At 31.1% G+C, this 20636-nt stretch overlaps 1 protein-coding gene across 6 annotated transcripts in view; it reads right to left on the bottom strand.

Moving 5' to 3' along the window:
• Positions 1–1227: 1227 nt before the first annotated feature.
• The window catches only part of LOC143056923 (phosphatidylinositol 4,5-bisphosphate 3-kinase catalytic subunit alpha isoform-like), a 38310-nt gene continuing 18901 nt past the window's right edge, over positions 1228–20636 (bottom strand). For all 6 annotated transcript variants that reach the window (XM_076230114.1, XM_076230115.1, XM_076230119.1 and 3 more), the window contains exons 2-20: positions 20135–20516; positions 19470–19682; positions 18626–18876; positions 18186–18303; positions 17411–17529; positions 16594–16773; positions 16031–16166; positions 15155–15294; positions 14322–14431; positions 13611–13857; positions 12050–12153; positions 11322–11481; positions 10110–10225; positions 8594–8715; positions 5972–6050; positions 4888–5055; positions 3538–3655; positions 2874–3025; positions 1228–2311 (exon numbers count right to left, since the gene is read on the bottom strand). In XM_076230114.1, the coding sequence (XP_076086229.1) occupies positions 2047–2311; positions 2874–3025; positions 3538–3655; positions 4888–5055; positions 5972–6050; positions 8594–8715; positions 10110–10225; positions 11322–11481; positions 12050–12153; positions 13611–13857; positions 14322–14431; positions 15155–15294; positions 16031–16166; positions 16594–16773; positions 17411–17529; positions 18186–18303; positions 18626–18876; positions 19470–19682; positions 20135–20480 (3144 nt within the window). In that variant the 5' untranslated portion in view covers positions 20481–20516 and the 3' untranslated portion in view covers positions 1228–2046. The remainder of the gene's footprint in view (positions 2312–2873; positions 3026–3537; positions 3656–4887; positions 5056–5971; positions 6051–8593; positions 8716–10109; positions 10226–11321; positions 11482–12049; positions 12154–13610; positions 13858–14321; positions 14432–15154; positions 15295–16030; positions 16167–16593; positions 16774–17410; positions 17530–18185; positions 18304–18625; positions 18877–19469; positions 19683–20134; positions 20517–20636) is intronic.

Below are 20636 nucleotides of genomic sequence, written 5' to 3'. Positions count from 1 at the left end.
TTCTATTTTTAGCCATGCCGGCCATGTTTTTTGACGAAACAGAAAATAAAACACAAGCTTTATTCTAGACACCCTACGGATCATTCAGCTTAAGTTTGGTTGGAATTGGTTCAGCAGTTTCAGAGGAGAAGATGTTTGAAATAGTTTACACCAGATGGACGACGACAACGACAGACGCCAAGTGATGGCTTAAGCTCATCGTTCCTTCCGAACGTTGAGCTAGAAAGGAGGAAAGAGCATCGCATTCTCATAAATATGAAATATGAAATGCAGAGATGCTAATGCAATAACATATTAAACATCTATAAAAGATTAAACAGATGAAAATCTTCATCACAGGGGAGACAAACATGAAATGCCCTGTTTCCACAAATAGGACATTTAAATAGAAATTCAAAATTTCAAACAGAATTACTTGAAGTCAAAGATATAAAAACATTCAGAAATTTAACAACATTACTTTATAAAATATTAAATTCGTGTATATTTATATAAAACATTTAACAATAATAAATATCTTTCAGAAAAAGCATCAAAATGCCTCAAAAATCTGTCTATCAGAAGACAACCTTTCAAACTTCATTTAATTTTTAATAATTGATGCTAAATAGTGTTTTCACATTAGTATGTAAAAGCAGCTATTCTTAATCATAATTTTAATCACATGTGTAATGCCAAACAAGGGACAAGCTGTAACTTGGTACAAAAAGTACTTTTTCAAATTGCTCAATCTGGTTTAAATTTGTTCATCAATTTGCAAAGGAGGGTAACAATTTTTTTTTAAGCAAATCCATTTTTATACTTTTAAACATTCATGTCATTAATATGGTAGCTGGCTTGCAAAAAAAATTTGAACAAATTAATTTCCATTCTCCTTTTATAAAAATATAGTCATATGATTACCTATTGTTCAATTGTTTTTATAACCTTCGTATAATGTATTGCATAAAATGTTGGAAAATATAAAAAAAAACATATAAATACCCCTTAATAATATCTTATCTGATATCAAAGACATTTGGAAAATCCAAAAGTGCCAACCCATTTCTAACTAATGTATAAATCTAATTCAATATTAATATAAATGATATGAATTAAACATAGCCTAAACCCTTTTTTTCAATTTTTACAATAATATGTTATGAAAGAATTTTCAAAGCTATCTTAGGATTTTTAAGCATAGGTTTTAGGATAGATCACTCATTGAAGGTTTTGTTAGCATTTGAGTATTTCTGTAATTAAGCTTTTCAAATTGTAAACTCCATTTATGATTCTTTGCAAGTTTATTATGCAAGTTTTAAACAAAGTCAAAATAGACAGAACTCAACACACTAAGTCTTGTAAATGGAGTTTTGGAAAAAATATACTGTACCAGAAAATACCCCACTGAGGTAGAATAAAATATAGCACTGTGGAACGAAAGACTTTACAAGGCATAGAAGGGACAATGATGAAATGTAATAATAACCCTCCAGCAGGTCGTTCTTGTCTAAGACTAATTTTCTTGCAATATAATTTTTAGGACTTGCTTCCTCTAATTGTATAACTGTTCACTGAACATTTTCCCTTTATAATAACAAAAGAAATTGGCAAAATAAGTTGCCATTAATAAATATGGACAAAATATAAAGTTTTATCAAACTCCATTTAAAAAAAAGGATAAAAACTAAAGATTTTACATGATATGAAATATCCTTTACATCAACAAAGTAGTACTATTTCTCAGGAGAAACCTTTTAAACAAAAGTTAAAAAAAAAAGGATAAAAACTAAAGATTTTACATGATATGAAATATCCTTTACATCAACAAAGTAGCACTATTTCTCAGGGGAAACCTTTTAAACAAAAAAATAATTATATCAACATTTATGGTCCCTTGTAAGTAAGCCTAGTATTTTTTTTATTAGAGTACAACCATAACTTCAGAAAATTGGAAGAATTCTAACTCCAACAGCAGTTTCTACATTCAACGAAGTTCCTTGTTGTGGTGTCTATTTGTAGACTCTTTTCTATTGCACGTTTCCACTAAACTCCTCTGTGATTGGCTCATCTGTTTTTCATATAATGGAACAACCAATCAGTTTTGACAGTCCAAGCATCGGAATAAGCACTATTGAATTTAGCTATGAAATATTTTAAGGCTTTTTCATCGTCTTTCTCTTCAACGGCTAATGTTTTACGAAGGTAACTTATGTCATCTAGAGATTGTAACTCTGGAATACCACATGACAGCATCATAGTCATAAGATTGATGAATAAATAGGCATTTTTACGAATAATTAAATAAGCTTCACAACAGAGTTGTTGAAATCTGAAAAAAAAGACAAATGATTACAATTAATAAAGAAGAATGTTGATCAATAGGACACATGACATTCTTGCATTATCATAGCTTGATCTTCTGTAAATTGCTAATTTGGGTCAAAACCTTAATTTTGTTTATGCTTTTTGAAATGAAATGAACATGCATGCTTGGTTATTATTTGATGTATGAAGCTCATTTTGTTTGACATTGCATTTCAAATTATGTGTCATTTTTTATCCTAGTTCGTGGTCATTCTTTTGGTAGTTGGATGTTGCAAGTTTTAATTTCAGTTTCCTTTTTATGACTAATGGTAACTATGTTAACAAAAATATTGGTGAATTGTGTACAAAAATAATCACACCAATTTGTGTGCCTGTACCAAACTTGCCTATCTGGACCACATATATTTTTCTTTGTTGTTTGTGCATTTATTTTTGAGTCTTAGGTAGATGTACTGTTGTTGTTTCCTGTTATCACAATCAGGCTTCTTCAGACAAATTAAAAAACCAAAACAGTAAGTATTAAGATAAATAAAAGCCAAATCACATCAATATATCAGTTAACTTACTTTTTAAATTCTTTGTGCTTTAATGGTTGATCTGATCCTCTAGCAATCACTCTTATAAAGTCCATTGTCAATACAAATGGTACTCTTTCTCGAGTTATTCCAAATTTCTTTTTCCTATGATCCAAAAAGTGTCCAAAATCTATATGGAATACCTGTAAAGTAAAACAAGCTATGTTGTATAAAAAAATTAATCTTTAGGCTGATGTTAAATTAAGATCATCATCAAAGGAGCTTATTCTGAATACCATATATATTTTATATTGTTATACCAATTTTTATTTATTTTTCTTTGTTATTTACTGCAGACATTTGTTCATAAAAATATCTTATTCTAATTACAAAACATTTCTTTCATTACTGGTCGAAAATACAGGAATATTTAGCCTTGACTATGCATTTTTTCAAGTGGACCTTTCCATAAAGGCCCCTAACTATGATATGTTCACCCTTCTATCCATACAAAGATCAACAACTTTTTCCGAATTTGCTACTTTTGAAAAATTAGACAACAAATTTGCTACTTTTGAAAAATTAGACAACGAATTTGCTACTTTTGAAAAATTAGACATCTTTGCTAGAGCTATAACTCTATCATACAGATACACAAAAATCAGATATTCCAAGTATATTAATGCATGTACATTATATGTGGTTTTTAATGTACCTGTCCATTTTTCCTGACCATTATATTTCCACTATGTCTGTCTTTGATACCCAGTATAAACGTAGCTACACAGTAACCAGCACAGGATCTTGTGAAGTTAGAAATAGCTTGTTCTTCTCTGAAAAAAATAAGCAAATAAAATATCAAAGTTTAATCCCAATATATTTCACACAATTCAGATTAATGGAGCACAAATTGACAGATAATTGTTAAAAATATTAAACTTTAACTCGACCCTAAGCTGCAGGAAATACAAATGCATGACTGTTCAATCATGAATACCTAATGAAAAAGTTGTTGATTTTTTCTAGTTTACCAAACTAAACATGTTGGAGAAACTATTGTTTTGTTTCAGTTGGAGAGTTGACTCACTGGCAGCCGTAACAACATCTTCTCTAATTTTTGTGCTATTTTCACATTTCCTGACCGGTGTGAGAAAAATATTTCTCCTCACTAGTGAAAAATCTGTTCTCGGCAAATGATTGGTTGAAATTTAATTGTGACGTTGAATTTTCTTGTTTTCTTCTAAATTTTCTTATTGTGACGTCATTAAAAAAGGCAACCATGCCTGATGATGTCACATCAAAAGTACACATCTTTCCTCATATCTTTGAAAGGAAGGATAAAAATCATTAGAGAAACAGATTCCACCACTGTAACTTGTGTATTACGATATTTCTCCACTCTCAAGAGTTAAATTTTAATTATTTAAATAGCTCATCTAGCCTCGTTCTTTAAATATTAAAATTTAACTGTCTCGATTGGAGAAATATCGTAAAACACTTGTTGCAGTGGTGGAATCTATATTTCTCACTTTTATATGGACCCTATATTTTTTTAACTTCCTCCCTAAATGTATGATTCCAGAAAGGTTATGGACATTAGACTAATGGCTTGTCTGATATTTGCTTTATGTAAGTCAGATAGATAGATAGATATTTTTTATTTTTAAGTACAACTTGGTACGTATACATGAAATACAATATATTACAAATTTAAACATATGCAGTCAATAAACATGTATATCTATACTAACCAGCATTTATAGGTTTATGATGCACTGTCATTTATTAACAGAATATTATATGAATAAAATTCAAATTCATAGTAATCCTTATTTTATCTGAGGCTTAATTCTTATCATTGTATTATGAAAATTATTGATGTTGTAATGTTTATGCCCTTTGGGGCCCATAATTGGAAATAAAATATCTTCTTCTTCTATCAAATATATTACACCAGCAACAATTGCTATTATACAGCAAGAGCATTTTAATGAATATTAGGAGAAAATAGTGTTGTTTATTAAATCAGACAAAATGAATCTATGCGTCTATCTACTGTACCTACCTATCTTTATTATGGTACATTATCCAGTTATACAACCCTAGAGAATCCATCTGTACCGCTGCTCGGATACCATTCTTCTGTTGTATACTCATAATGGTCGAAGAATCCCGTACTATTTCTATCACACCTACATCTTTGCCAGTAGATACCACACTATATGGTATCAACCTGAAATGTTCAAATTCTCTTAAATTTAAAAGTTTGAATCGTCCTAACCATAATGGAAGTTTTATAGACAACAAGGAGGGTGGTAATGCCCTTTACCATCAGGCATCAAATGGTCATTTTCAGCTAAGTACTGTTAGCTTTAAATTGGTTAAAATTTTACCGTGATTCATCAAAATATCCTTATCATGATTCGTCAGAGGTCTCAAATAATTATTGTTACCATTATTTTTGGAAAAAAAATAGCGTGATTCGTCAAATTCAGCTGATTTTTTATCATCTAAAAAAAAGTGTACATTTTATCGTCATGCACTAAAAATTACCGTAAATGTCATTTGGCAAGAATTTCTACCGTTATACATCATGAAAGTACACCCATTACTACCTTCAACTAGAGATACTGTGGGCAGAGCTGACAGAAGGACATCATAAGCCCCTTGAATTTATCATGGATCAAAAACAATTCTAGTAGAAATTAAACAAGGATCTCTGATACAATACACAAAGTATTCTTTTTAGTGTACAGAAATTATCATCTACTCATCTCTTCAGTATAATTTCAGGATGCTAATCTATTTTTAGAAGCATACAATCACTGTAAATTAATATATGTAAATGTCTGCCTATGTGTAGTGAGAACTGCAAATTATACCTTGTCCATCAGATTTCTTATGATTAAGAAATACCAGGGGTTAGAATATGTATAAAGTGCCCAGAAAATCAACCTAGCGATGTTAGAGTAGATTTGATTTGTAACTTCCTCCCCAAGCGGGGCAGGAACCTGTACTTGTTATTTCTAACTTCTACGAAAACACCGTCTAGCATTGCGCAGAGACCTAATATATAATCTTCAATGAACTTGACGGTATAAAAAGTGATTTTTACATTAAACATAACACATTACTGTTTTTAAATTTACCTCAGATCTAAACCTTCATTTTTCCATAAAGTGTCCATAATTTTAAATAACTGTACAGTAAGCATGTCCTGACGTAAATCTAAAAAATATATTCAACAAGGTTAATATCAAGAGCTTTTATAAGGAACAAGAATTTGTCCATAGTACACAGATACTCCACTTGCATTATCATTTTCTATGTTCAGTGGACCGTGAAATTAGGGTAAAAACTCTAATTTGGCATTAAATTATGCAAGATCATATCATAGGGAACATGTGTACCAAGTTTCAAGTTGATTGGACCTCAACACCATCGGTGGGGCATAAAAATAATCTAAAGTTTGAATCAAGAGAAATTTATATTTCCTAATTTATAAGAAAGTCATATTTCCTTAGACATATACCCATTGCCCAAATAGAAATTGTTGAGAGTGGCATCATTTTATTTGTAGATGTAGAAATATTCATTAATTTTTGAACATGTTGGTCTATTCAAGTTAAATTCCTAAGATTTCAGCCATTTCACACAGTCCCAGCTTCAACATTCAACACCACAACTCTAATTACCAGATCATTTCACAAAGGCTAACTTCTCATAATCTCCATGAGAGATTCGAGGACAAAAGGACTATTATATACGCTATAAAACCAGGTTTAATCCACCATTTTCTACATTTGAAAATGCCTGTACCAAGTCAGGTATATGACATTTCTTGTCCATTCGTTTTTGATGTGTTTTGTTATTTGATTTTGAATTGTGAATAGGGACTTTCCAATTTGATTTTCCTCTGAGTTCAGTATTTTTGTGATTTTACTTTATACAATAGTAAGATCAACTATTTATTCATTAAATTAGATTTTCACTCCTATGCATGCATTTTTTTTTATAGGTATTCAGGTAATACAATACAACAATTAGCCTCAAGTCATATCAATATCTCTCATAGGGTAAGGTATGCAAAGTACTCATGCAAGTGTCATAAACTATCTGCTTCATCCATATAAATGGACTAATTTCACAAAAACAAAGAACTCAATATTTTAATTTCATAACAATAAACAAGGTTAAATTCAGACATTAAGAGGACTCAAATATCTACATTTATTTATTAATTTTTATATAACAATGATTCAAATTGTTAATTTTCTGTTGCTTTGAAATTCAAGTTATCAATGATGAACTTATTTTCAGTGAAATAAAAATATTGTTATTTAGAGATAAAAGGCATATTTAAAGGGAAATAATCGTGTTTTTTCATTTTAAAATATTTATATTTTTGGTTTATCTCCCTTTCATCTGAAGACTATCTTTAAACAGACAAGAGTGCACACGCTGAAATGTCTCGCCTTCTATACTAATCATTGATATTATGTTGATAGTCCTAAGTATAAAGCTAAGCTTTATTACAACTGTCACATAAACTTAACATTAACCAAGATAACTAAACAAAGACCAATGAACCTTGAAAAAGAGGTCCAGGTCAGATGAACCATGCCAGGCAGACAGGTACAGCTAACAATGCTTCTATACAACATATATAGTTGACACATTACTTATAGTTTAAGAAAAATAGACCAAAACACAAAATCTTAACACTGTGCAATGAACTGTGAAAATGAGGTCACAGTTAAATAAAACCTGCTCGACTGACATAAAGATCATAAAATATTTCCATACACCAAATATAGTTGACCTATGGCATATAGCATTGGATAAAAAGACCAAAACTCAAAAACTTAACTTTGACCACTGAACCATGAAAATGAGGTCAAGGTCACATGACATCTGCCTGCTAGACATGTACACTTAACAATCATTCCATACAACAAATATAGTAGACCTATTGCATATGGTATGAGAAAAACAGACCAAAACACAAAAATTTAACTATAACCACTGAACCATGAAAATGAGGTCAAGGTCAGATGACACCTGCCAGTTGGACATGTACACCTTACAGTCCTTCCATACACCGAATATACTAGCCCTATTGCTTATAGTATCTGAGATATGGACTTGACCACCAAAACTTAACCTTGTTCACTGATCCATGAAATGAGGTCGAGGTCAAGTGAAAACTGTCTGACAGACACGAGGACCTTGCAAGGTACGCACATATCAAATATAGTTATCCTGTTACTTATAATAAGAGAGAATTCAACATTACAAAAAATTTGAACTTTTTTTTCAAGTGGTCACTGAACCATGAAAATGAGGTCAAGGACATTGGACATGTGACTGACGAAAACTTCGTAACATGAAGCATCTATATACAAAGTATGAAGCATCCAGGTCTTCCACCTTCTAAAATATAAAGCTTTTAAGAAGTGAGCTAACGCCGCCGCCCTAGCAGCCGCTGCCGGATCATTATCCCTATGTCGAGCTTTCTGCAACAAAAGTTGCAGGCTCGACAAAAAACCGATGCATTCTAAGGGATTCCAAGAAACTTCATTGGTTTACTACAAATTTCTTTTATATCATAGAGTTTTCATGCATCTTAATTTTATAGAGAAATTTATTAAATGTATTTCTGTGTGTTACTGACAATGTGCAGTTGTTTTTCATCATTATCCAATATTTGTCAGATTACAAAATCATTAACCATGCTTCTGATGTAATGAATTATAAGACTTAAAACATACCATCTCCATTTTTAAATATAAGTTTGTAGTCTGTAAACCATATATCAGCCATAACATCTGGGTTGCTAAACACTAGCCACAATGGTTTCTTTTTAGATGTCATTACTGAACAATGCGAAATACTGAAAAAGTGAGAGAGAAATAATTGCACTTAGTACATATTAGTGTATATAATACTTAGTTCAAATTAATCAATAATAGAATACATAACATATTGTGAAGTGAATGTGTTTGTGGAGTATAAAGTGACACTTGTTTGAAAGTAGTTAATTTGAGTTTTACCCATAATACACCTTTCTAAGAAAATACTTTGTGGATCTATATCAGAATATGTTCCATTCCCCTAAATTCAGAGAGGGAAAGATGGTTTCAATATCCTAAATAATCATTTGCATATTGTACGTGATTTTGGCATGTTTTTTTTCTAGTGATAGAGTGAAGTAATCTGAACTCTTTAAAAGACAAGAATGTGTCCATAGTACACGGATGCCCCTCTCACACTATCATTTTCCATGTTCTGTGGACCATGAAATTGGGGTCAAAACTTAAATTTGGAATTAAAATTAGAAAGAACATATCATAGGGAACAAGTGTATTAAGTTTCAAGTTGATGTGACTTCAACTTCATCAAAAACTACCTTGACCAAAAACTTTAACCAAAACTTTAACCTGATCTTCGCACTATCCTTTTCTATGTTCAGTGGACCGTAAAATTGGCGTCAAAACTTTAAATTCGGCATTAAAATTAGAAAGATCATATCATGGGGAACATGTGTACTAAGTTGTATGTTGATTGGACTTCAACTTCATCAAAAACTACCTTGACCAAAAACTTTAACCTGAAGCAGGAAGGACAGACAGACGGACGGACAGACGGACGAACGAACAGACGGAACCACAGACCAGAAAACATAATGCCCCTCTACTATCATAGGTGGGGCATAAAAACATATTGCCCCTCTACTATCGTAGGTGGGGCATAAAAACAGAATTTTCTTTGAAATTCCTAGAAAACAGATACCTGTTTACAAAAATATTGCTTTTTCAGTAGAATATACTTTTTCATGTAGCATAAGTCTCCTCACAGCTATGAGTCATATGATGTTGTTGTTTTAATTTTCATTTTTTTGTTATTGTGTATAGGTTGGTTGCTATCTATTACATGATTACTGATATTAAATTGTTTATAAAGCTGAAATTAATGGAGAAAAAAATTAATGCATACACGTTTATCTTGGGGTGTCGGTGTCCGAGTGGTCTAAGTAGTTACTACTGTAATCACTAGCCAGTCAACACTGAGGTTGTGAGTTCGCACCCTGCTCGTGCAGGTGCACTCAACTCTTATCTTAATTGACTTGGATCGTCAGTTTTCCTATGGAAGGTCGGTGGTTTTATTCGGCTTCCTCCAATAAAAACTGACTGCCACGAAATAGCGCACCTAAATGCGGTACTTAAAAGTGGCGTTAATACACGAAAAATCAAAATCAAACCACATTTATCTTTAGTCATGACTTACTCTAGATCTCCTAGTATATGACTGTTATCAAGGGGAGATAAGAAGTTTTTAAGTCCATCTTGGTAGTCTGGTTGCTGCAATTGGTTGGCGAGAAACTTCATAATTTCATTAATGTCCTGTAAAGTAAGATTAAATAAATTCAATAATTTAAATTGTTTAAATTTTTCACTAGAAAGCAATTAGTCTGTAACAAAGCATTATAAACTTGAGAATGGAATATACATAAATTCACATGTACTGTTTAAATTATGTAAAATAAATTATAATGATTTTTTCATTCATTGTTGTTATTATTCATTGCTTTATCAGTTTTTTGAATTATTCTTGAGAAAACTAGATGTGTCAAAGTGACACAAATGGCTCCGTCTCAAAAAGTTGAAAAATCTGCAAATTTCAATAACACATGTGGACACAAACAGCTCAAAATCTGGAGGCGTATAGTTTGTATAACTGTGATTTTCAACAATTTTCAAAGTTGTAACCCTTAATTTTGGCAATAATTAGCGGAGTGGAACAAAACTTAAACTTGATCTGTAACTCATCATGAGTAACTCACATACCAAAAATCAGCCCAATATCTGAAAGCGTTTAGAAAAAAAGTCTGTATAACTATGATTTTCAACAATTAATCAAAGCCCATAATTTCAGCAAAAATTAGCAGAACAGAACGAAACTTAAAATTGATCTGTAACTCATCATGGTTAACTCACATACCAAAAATCAGCCCAATATCTGAAGGCGTTTAGAAAAAAACTCTGTATAATGTTTTGTTGCGGAATGACAGAATGACGGAATTTCGGAATTACAGAATTAAGGAATTAGGAAATTTCAGAATTTCAGAATTGCAGAATTACGGAATTTCAAAATTTAGAATTACGGAATTTTGGAATTACAGACAAGGGTAAAACTATATGGCACCGACAACTTCGTTGCGGGGCCATAAAAATTATTCATGAAAAATATGTAGTCATTTTGAACTTAAATATATACATGGTATAACATTTTATCATAAGACTTTTCTTGCCTAATTAAACATTGTATCCCAATAAACTAATTTTATCTTTGTTTTCACCCGAATAATTGTTCATTTATGAATTTTCTTAAAGACCAGTTCCACTTGGTTTTTAAAAAAATCTTTTTTGATTCCCTTACACCAACATGGTTTGATTTTTTCATGTTACAAATATTTCTTTTCTCCTTTTAATCACTTACATCCTTGACTTCATTTTTGATCATATTAGTAAGTTTAGTGAGTTTATCTAGAGCCTCCACTTGTCTCAGTAACATCTTGAGGTTGGATCCACACCCTCGACAGAATGCTTCCAACACCAAACCAAATCTTAACTGGATTGATGTATTATGGATTTCTGACCTGGTCAAATAAATAAAATATATTTACATTTTAAAGTAGTGAAGTGAAAATTGTGCACCTATGAATTTTTTCAGAGCTTTTGGTTCCAGTATAATTTCGGCCTCCAAAAAGGTGTAGTATTGTGTCTGTTTTATTTGTCCTCAAGTGATTCAAATTTACTGTGGATTCAATTATTTTGATGGGTACCAATTTTCGTGGATTGAAGAAAACTAGCATTTTGGGTGGATATTTAATTCCATTAATGTTTTGGAAAAGTCTGCATACATTCCTTATGAAAACTAGTAGTTCATTGAACATTTAAATTTGTGGTACCTCTGTACCCAAAAAATCCACAGTATTGGTATCCAACAAATTTTTAAAACATTTACAAAAGTATGATTAAGAATTTGACAAGTTGTATAGACATCTGTCAATTGCAGAAGACTGAATGTTGATTTCTAGATGTCTTTTTTGGTTATTTTTGTTGTTGGATTGCTGTCTCATTTATTAAAGCTTCACATCTTCTTTTATTTACATCATAAAAATAAACTATCAAATTTCTGTAGGATCTAAAGTTTATCATACTTACTTGAGATGCCAGAAGAACAGCTGCCCTGTTTTCTGATTTTGAAGAGCTCTCTTCAGAAGGAATCTTGTGATGGGACTGTCTAAATATGGCTCAAATTTCAGTGCCTAAAATAAAAGAAAGGCACATACAGTTATCAAAGATATTTATCTTCAAGTACTAACAAGACAAAGTAACAGAGAATAACATATGGCAATATCGCATCTGTATCAACCCGAGACACCAATATAATCCCAAGAGCTCTGCTCGAAGGATTATATTGGTTGAGGGTTGATACAGTGTGTGATATTGAAAAAGCCATATCATATGCACTTTATCATATACATATATCTCAAGTAGATGTTTTTTATGTGACATGACGTCATACAGATAAGGAGGATTGAAATGACGTAACACAGATTATAGTGACAGTGACTGCAATGGATGACGTGACGTCATACAGATTAAAGGTGTGATAAAGCTTTTGCAACCGTGCTGATATCGATATCATCACGGGTGGCTGATACAGCACGCTTGCAATTGATTGTATTACACATACAATTTGTTTGTATTTACTACTAAGTATATAATAATGATAAATATCTAAGTTCATCGATTGTATGATTTTTCTCAAAATTTGAAGAGATATTTTATTTTTCAATGTATCTAAAATAAACTTATATTTTCTGCAAGCTATTCTAGATGCTTTATTGTGAAGTTTTTGTAGAAGTTCGAAAATATTGTCTATGTTTTTTATTACAAAAATCAATTAATTGGAAGTTGACACAAACATGGGAAAGGACAACACAATATTCAAAGGCATTTATTATTTTTTGGTATTTGTGTACATTGTCAAACATTCCAATAATAAATGCACCTAAAAATTCCTGAATTTACAGTACTTATTGACATGCAAGATTGTTTTCATGTAAACAAAACTTGCCATAAGGTAAGATGACATAGTAAAATGAATCTAAATGGGATAAAAGCCAAGTGCACTGCGCTTGGAGCAATCTATACTAATTATCTGGTGTGACTTTATGGTCAGAAAGTGTACAATTAGTTCATCTTCCTTGCAGGCCTGTTTTCAGGATGTCTCTAAGGTAGGTTATTTGTGATCAAGACCTCTTAATCACCCAGGTTAAGGTATGCCTTAGTTCAGTTAAACATTATTTGTTCACTTGTAGAGATGAATCAAATATCACGTAAGCTGCGTCAGATAAAAATCGACCTTATGCAAGTACACTTATACATGTACATGTATAAGACTGACTGACTTTTGAACTACTAAATAACAGATGAATTTTAGTCAGTGTTGTAGGGTTCTAATAACAACTAAATTCAAACAGTTGCAGACTTTCCATAGAGATTTTTACCCCCCCCCCCCCCCAAAAAAAAAGTAAGCAAATTATTGATATTTATATGCATAAGGTTGATTCCTATCAGATGGAGGCTCACATGATGAAATCATAGTAGTTTATGGATATAAGTAATAATATATATCATGCAATTCACCGTTTTTTAATGTACAAATAGTATCCCTTTTGTGAAAATGTATATAAGGTATGAAAAATTAACCACTAACCTGCACTAACTGTAACATATACTGTTGTAATTTATCATCAGAGAATCCATGGTCCAGACAGGTAACAGCATACTGTCTGACGCACAGATCTGGGTAAGAACAATCAAGCAACTCCATGGCAAATTCTGGAATCAGACGGGGCCATCGTCGTAACAACATGTACAGCTGTGCTACATACTCCCTCTCATTCCATTTCACTGACTGTAGGAGTTTAGGTAAGGATTGAGGAACTTGGATACAGTATTCTCTGTTCAAATTTAAATTATAATAAATTGTAATTAGTTTGATTTAGTAAGAAAAATGTTTCTTCATAAAATCAGGAATAAGGTAGATTTTTCCTTTTTATGGGATAGCAATTTTTGTGGTTTTCATGGTATAGTGTAATCATTAATTCAAATGATAAACAAATTTGATATAGGTTTTTGTGTCAAAAATAACCCCCAAAAAATCATTTTAAACGGGAAAAAACAATGAAAAAACGTTGATGACATCAAGGTCACATGACAAAAATATGTCTATGAGCTGATAAACAAAACAATGTCAGCCAATCAGAAGACCTGTTACATCCAAAATTAAATTATTAATATTTAGAATCTTTGTATGTATGAAAATACATTAAACAACTTCAGATCAGTTTTTTTTTTTTTTTTGGATAAAGTTTATCGATTTCTAAATATAAATTACAATGTTGTAGATATTTTTAGCTTGTACCTTAATTTCCATAGAATATCTTTTTCTTGTTCTGATATTTCTGATAGTGGATCTCTACTTGTTATATCATCCACCATAGCTTGCTCTTTTGCTTGTATTTGGGGTGTGTCCTGTTCAATTAAAATCATATCATCAATGCATAATTATAAGTTCACCTTTCATGGTAAAATTCAATGATTTCATTTAAAAGAATTAACAAATTACAATGGTCACAAATATAATGTATACAATTTTTTTCTTCAAAACATAAAGTTATGCATATACCATATATATGTCAAAAGCCTGTAATTAAGTGGATGTCCTTTGTTTTTGCTATAGATTATATTTATTTTTCATTCATTATTTTGTACATAAATCAAGCTGTAAGTTATCTTGTTAGAATTTTTTTAGATTTGTCATTTCAGGGCCTTTTATAGCTGACAATGCGGTTAGGGTGAACTCATTGTTGGAGGCTGAATGGTGACCTATAGTTGTTAATTTCTGTGTCACCTGATCTCTTGTGGAGAGTTGTCTTATATGTGATAAGATATTCTTACTCCATTGTCATATTCTAAATTTTCCTGACTCTAATCCAGAAATATGATATTCTTAGAGATGCTCAAGTTGAGTCTATTTCTCTAAAACATTGATGTGTCAGCATTATTCCACTGATCTAAGAGAAGATCTTGTTTTATCTATTCAATTCATCAGGTTGTCTTTTTTCATGACCTAACAATCACTGAGAATAGCCGAACCATATGGAAGCACGAAAATAAATTTGAGGTGATAATCAAATTTTGACCAATGAAGAACTGATTTATCAACTGATAAGTGAAAATTATAAATTCCCTAACCAGATAAATGAGTGGTTGTTCTTTGCTGATGGCATATTGAGCTAAATCTTCAATCTGTTTCTCTGGAGGATATGAAACAGGATGACTTAGTCTGTCAAACTCTATCTCTAAACATGGGGTTTCTTGGTCTGGATTGGAACCTAAAAATAAACAAATCATTTATGGAACCTGAACAATAGTTATTTTAAACAGTATATTAATACAATAAATTGAAGCCTATGTAAATGATCAATAAAATAAACTGTTGCAACAGACATATGTCTCCCTTTTTGCAATTTTGAATGTAAAATGCAAATATTGAAATTATGATGGCATAATATGTTTTAATATGTTGTGATATGATTAGTATATTTAAGTATTTAATGGAAATGTGGAACATATCAAGGAGTTGGTTAACCAAGCCAAATCCTACTGATGAAGTCTTTAATCTTTTAGTTAAGGTGAATTTTTTTTTTTTTTTAACTGCCCCTCCTCTTTTTTTTTAAAAGAGCTCATCTTGAATAACCTTCTGCTGTCCCTTTTATAATCAGGGATCTACCAATAAGCTTGAAAATACCAATTTATATGGAATGTTGTAAGGTTAAATTTTTTACCAACAGGTGGCATTTAATATCTTGCCTATTCTTTACAAAATATTAAAATATTTTCTATTCTATGAACTGATATACCTATTGGTTATCCCTGCAAATCCTGAATATGCATGGCTATATTTTCTAGATGTAAGATTTAATATACCAAAAATCAAACTATTTATCATCCCAAATAGCAATCATTCAAATTGTCAGAGCTAATAAAGAAATCCATACATTTCTTTCTGAATATGATATACAAAATACATCAGTGGGTCCATAACAATTTTTCATATTTTTTCTTTACCTGGGAGACCAACATAATTCAAGAGGTCATCCATTCCCTGAGGTAACGGCCACAGATTCAAGCTGACCTTTTCGTTCATAAGTCTATCGTTGAAATCAAATAGCTGCAAATTGGCCCATCCTAAAGATAAGGGTTCCTATAAATAATAAGATTCATATATTTTTTTCATTAATCTGAAGAACAACAAGGCAGATATTGTGCAGGACTTTGAAAAATATTGTTGTTGTGAGATTTCTTGCACAGCTATTTTTCTTATCAATTTTTTTTTAAATGTTTGACTATAACAATAATAAATTGAATCAGAGATCATTTCATAAAACTAAAACAATGAATAGATAGGAATTTTGTAGTTCCTTGACAATTCAAATATTGGCATTCGTTTCATAAAGTCGCAATTAGTACATTTTTTTATTTTCCTGGAAATTCAATGAAATAAGGTCAATCTTATTTTAGACCTAAATGTGGAAGAAATCCACACTATTTCTAAACTTTCACCATTCTCTGTTTCAAAGTTAAATATTTACTGATTTTATTTCACTGGAACTAAATTAAAGAAAACCTACCCTCTTTTTCTTGGATGTATAGCATATAGATAAACATAGTTTAGCACTTCTAGGTAAGTCCTGTATGTACAAAAACTCTAACCATTCATGCCACTGGGGATTGTTTGAGTCAACCATTTTTGTATCTTGGAATTCACATAGAGCTTCTGTTCCATGGTAAATTCCTGCTTTAACATATATCTGAAACAACAATATAAGAAATTAAAAATTACAAAATCAGAGCAAAACTTTAATATACTTACTTATTTAATTCATGTTTAAATTCGATAAATAATATGTATCATTATTTCAAATTATAAATGTAGGAATTTTTTTTGGTAATCCTTATAAACCTTTCAGAGTATTGTAAATTTTGAAAACTATGTGACGTCTTATTATTGCAAATATTGTGAGAGGAATGTTTTTGCACAACTGAACTGTCTGATTGCTGTTGACATTCTTGGCTATATTGTGGTGTTCTTATTTGTATATGAAGTTTTAGTACCAGGAGAAAACACAGACATTCGGCAGAAAAACCATAAATCTTAGTCAATGAAGATAGAAGTCTATTATTTCTGCCACAATCAGGGCTCAAACTCCCAACCTCAGTGTTGACATACTGTAGCTGAGATACTTAGAACTCTCAGCTATCAAGGATGGGATAGCCCTTACATTTTCTTTAAGGTACATGCACTAGGAAAGAATGTTCATAAAACGTTCATTAAAGGTAAGATCTGCCTATTAACAAAGAGATTAAATGCCAGACAATAAATAGAAATATATACATTAGAATAGTGTTTGTTCATAAAAAAAAAAAAATCTATCAACAGTTATCTACCTTTCCAAGTTCTTTTACATTGACATAAGTGGCACATAATATTTTAATTCTAAGTTTGGCATGAATTTCCCACAGAGATAATGTCTTTTGTTGGTTAATTTCTGTTAGTAACTGCATCCCTGTAAGATAAAAAAGATTTTAAAAAATGTTATCGCTGAATTTGGTATTGGTTTAAGTTTTGAGAGGATTAAAACCCACAAAATCACAATTTGTTCATGTAATAAAGAAAATATCTGCGATGACAAGAAACAGGACTGACGGGTCAAAAACATTATACCCTCCACAACTTTGTTGCATGGGGTATAATAATTCTGTACATTGACAGTTTCATAAACTATTTTTTTTTTACAGTTTTTCAAGCTATGCTGTACAATTCTGTATCATGAGTCCTGAGTTATTTTGGTCTCTTGTGGAGAGTTGTCTCATTGGAAATCATACCATATCTTCCTATTTTTACAATAAAAGGGTTAGGGCATGAATATTGTAGAATATTATTCCTAGTTCAATATTTTTGTCATAATTGACAATTAAATGATTTTGTTCTTAAGAAAAGGAAAATTTCTAAAGTAGAAATAAAAAATAGACAAATCAAAATTGATGCAATGAAATTAATCCAAGGTATTCATGATATATTGTTTGACAATGGGACCAGTAAATCCATATGTCAATCTGCAAGAGACTTTCATCTTGGTCCATAATATCAGTTTACAAAATGTGATAATCACAAACTTATTGGCTGTTTATAGCAATCTTCTTATGTTAAATTGGTACGTACCTTTTTGTGTATATGATGGTGTTATAAATATATTAGGTGATATCGCTGCATATAAACTTTCCTTTGTTAATAACATAAACTGTGGTATATTATCTCTCGCTATACATTCTCTCACATACTGAAAAATATCATATAAATATATTTATTACTATTTTGATTAGGCCAAAAAAATATGTTCTGATTCCTTGCTTCTTAACTGGCCAATTCAACACATTTTTATGAAAATTTTGGTTATGCATCTTAAAGTCCAGAAAATTTTCCTATTTGATCTATAATATACAGTGTGTTTAAAATTCAGTACCATATTTTTATATTTTTTCATACATTATTGTTGCATGAAGTGACATTTCACTTTTTTTTAAATTTTTTTTTTAACTTGTCAACAATTCCCCTTCAATTCAAAGGTATGTTTCTTTTCTATTATAATACATGATACTAACCTTATACTGACTTAACGGATGCTCCTCTAATAAGAACTGATCACAACCACACACTTTAAGTGCATAAGTGTCACTATATTCTTCTATACAACGTTCAGCGTGTTCTTTAGAAATTCCCATCATTCTGCTTCTCCGCCGAATTGTTCCAGCAATAACATCAATTGGATAGGCGTCATGTGAAACTTTTACACTAAATTTACTACGACTATTGTCTTCCGATACAACCCAAACACATGCCACTACATCATTTTCTGAAATACATCAAGTTTTAATGAGAATATGCATACAGGAGCCTGTTATTCAGTGGATGCCATATGTTGCTTTTCTGTATTTCTTATTTGTATTTCTTATATTGTTTTGTACATAAGTCAGGTTGGTAGATTTCTTGTTTCAGTTTTTTTTACATTTGTTTTTGATGGGCCTTTAATAGCTGCTGTGAAGTATGGGTTTTGCTCATTGTGGAAGGCCATATGATGACCTATGTCTTTGTTAAATAGTAAAAGTTTGTGTAGAACAATTGTGTATAGCATTCTAAATGTATTCATTCTTAAAATATTAAAACGAATGGCATAAAGATGCTGGTTTCATTCAATTTGGTCTTATCATTATCAGCAATGTTGGGTTTTTTTTAGGGTTAATCAGTTCAGCTTAGCTTAATCTGATATTGACTTTTTTCTCCTATTATTTTCTTACACCTTGTCATTGCATTTGTAAGTTTCATCTCCATATTCTCCTACAAACCATAACACCACCCCCAATCTTTTTTTTTTTTATATGCTTTCAAAATATTGACACAAGAGAAGAAAAAAAAAATGCTTCCAAAGTGAAATATCTAACTACTTACTCATTTCTTTAATTTTTGTCTGTAAATGTGACGGTAAAATTGGTGATGATTCTATATCTGGTGGGTAGGCATATAAGGCCTCGCTTGCCTTACCCCTTCGCTGTCGCTCGTCTATTGCATTCTTACAAATGTCTAAAATATTCCTCCGGAATGTCATCACTTCTAAGTCTTTCATTTCATTAAATTCATTTATAGAAACACCTATAGTTACACCTGTTGGTAGAAAAATTATAGGACTCTAAATATAAAATAAGATACATGTACAACAGCTCAAATAACTTATTAAGACATATTCTGCAGAACATATAAAAATTTGATGACAAAAATAACTTGTGTATTGTATTTGTCAGTGTTCTCTTTCCTAGACAACACAGAGTTTGTTTGAAGGAGCACTGATTGTGGCAAGGTGCTTTCAGCTCTGATCTTAATTGACTAGTATTGCAACTTTTCCTGCCAAAATATTATGGTTCACTTCGTGGACTCTAGCATTCTAATTGTAAGATTTTTTTGTGAAAAAATGTTGCTGTTCTCTATGATATACAATTTTTTTCACTGCAATAATTATATCATTATTTTAATTTTTTCTTGTTTCTAGGCCACAGTCATACATATCAAGTTCTTTAGGATGTTCTTAAGTCAAAAACAAGGAAAAAATATATCCATACCTATTTCAAAATTCAACATTTTCTCCTCTCTGTTTCCTACTGGTTCAACAATTTTCAGAATAGGTTGAAACAAGCGTAAATCACAAAATCGTCTTGTTTCATCATAAAACTCCTCTTTCCGTGCATCTTGGGTAATGCTGACAAATATGTATGATGCAGGTTCTAATAGTCTTTCATAAAGTGGATAAAGCTTTGCCTTTACCCAAAGATCTGCTTTAATCCGTTCAAGTGTTTCGTCACGACTCACAGCCACCTGAATAATGATCCCCGTGGGTAATAAACAGTCCACCTGAATAGTTGAGGGCATCAAATGATGACCCCATAGTTCTCCTGAACTAGGAGGCATCTTTATATCTTTATTTCTTTAAATCTAGTTGTAAAACTGAAAAACAAAACAGTTCAATATAACGGTCTTTTATTACCATTACAAGTTTTTAATTGATGTTTCTATCTCCTGTTTAAAACAAAATCTCAAGGTAACGAATACAAATTTATGTTTTTT

This window comes from Mytilus galloprovincialis, chromosome 13 (assembly GCF_965363235.1).
Source record: "Mytilus galloprovincialis chromosome 13, xbMytGall1.hap1.1, whole genome shotgun sequence".
Taxonomy (NCBI): Eukaryota; Metazoa; Mollusca; class Bivalvia; order Mytilida; family Mytilidae; genus Mytilus; species Mytilus galloprovincialis.
This window is presented reverse-complemented; position numbering and strand designations above follow the sequence as displayed.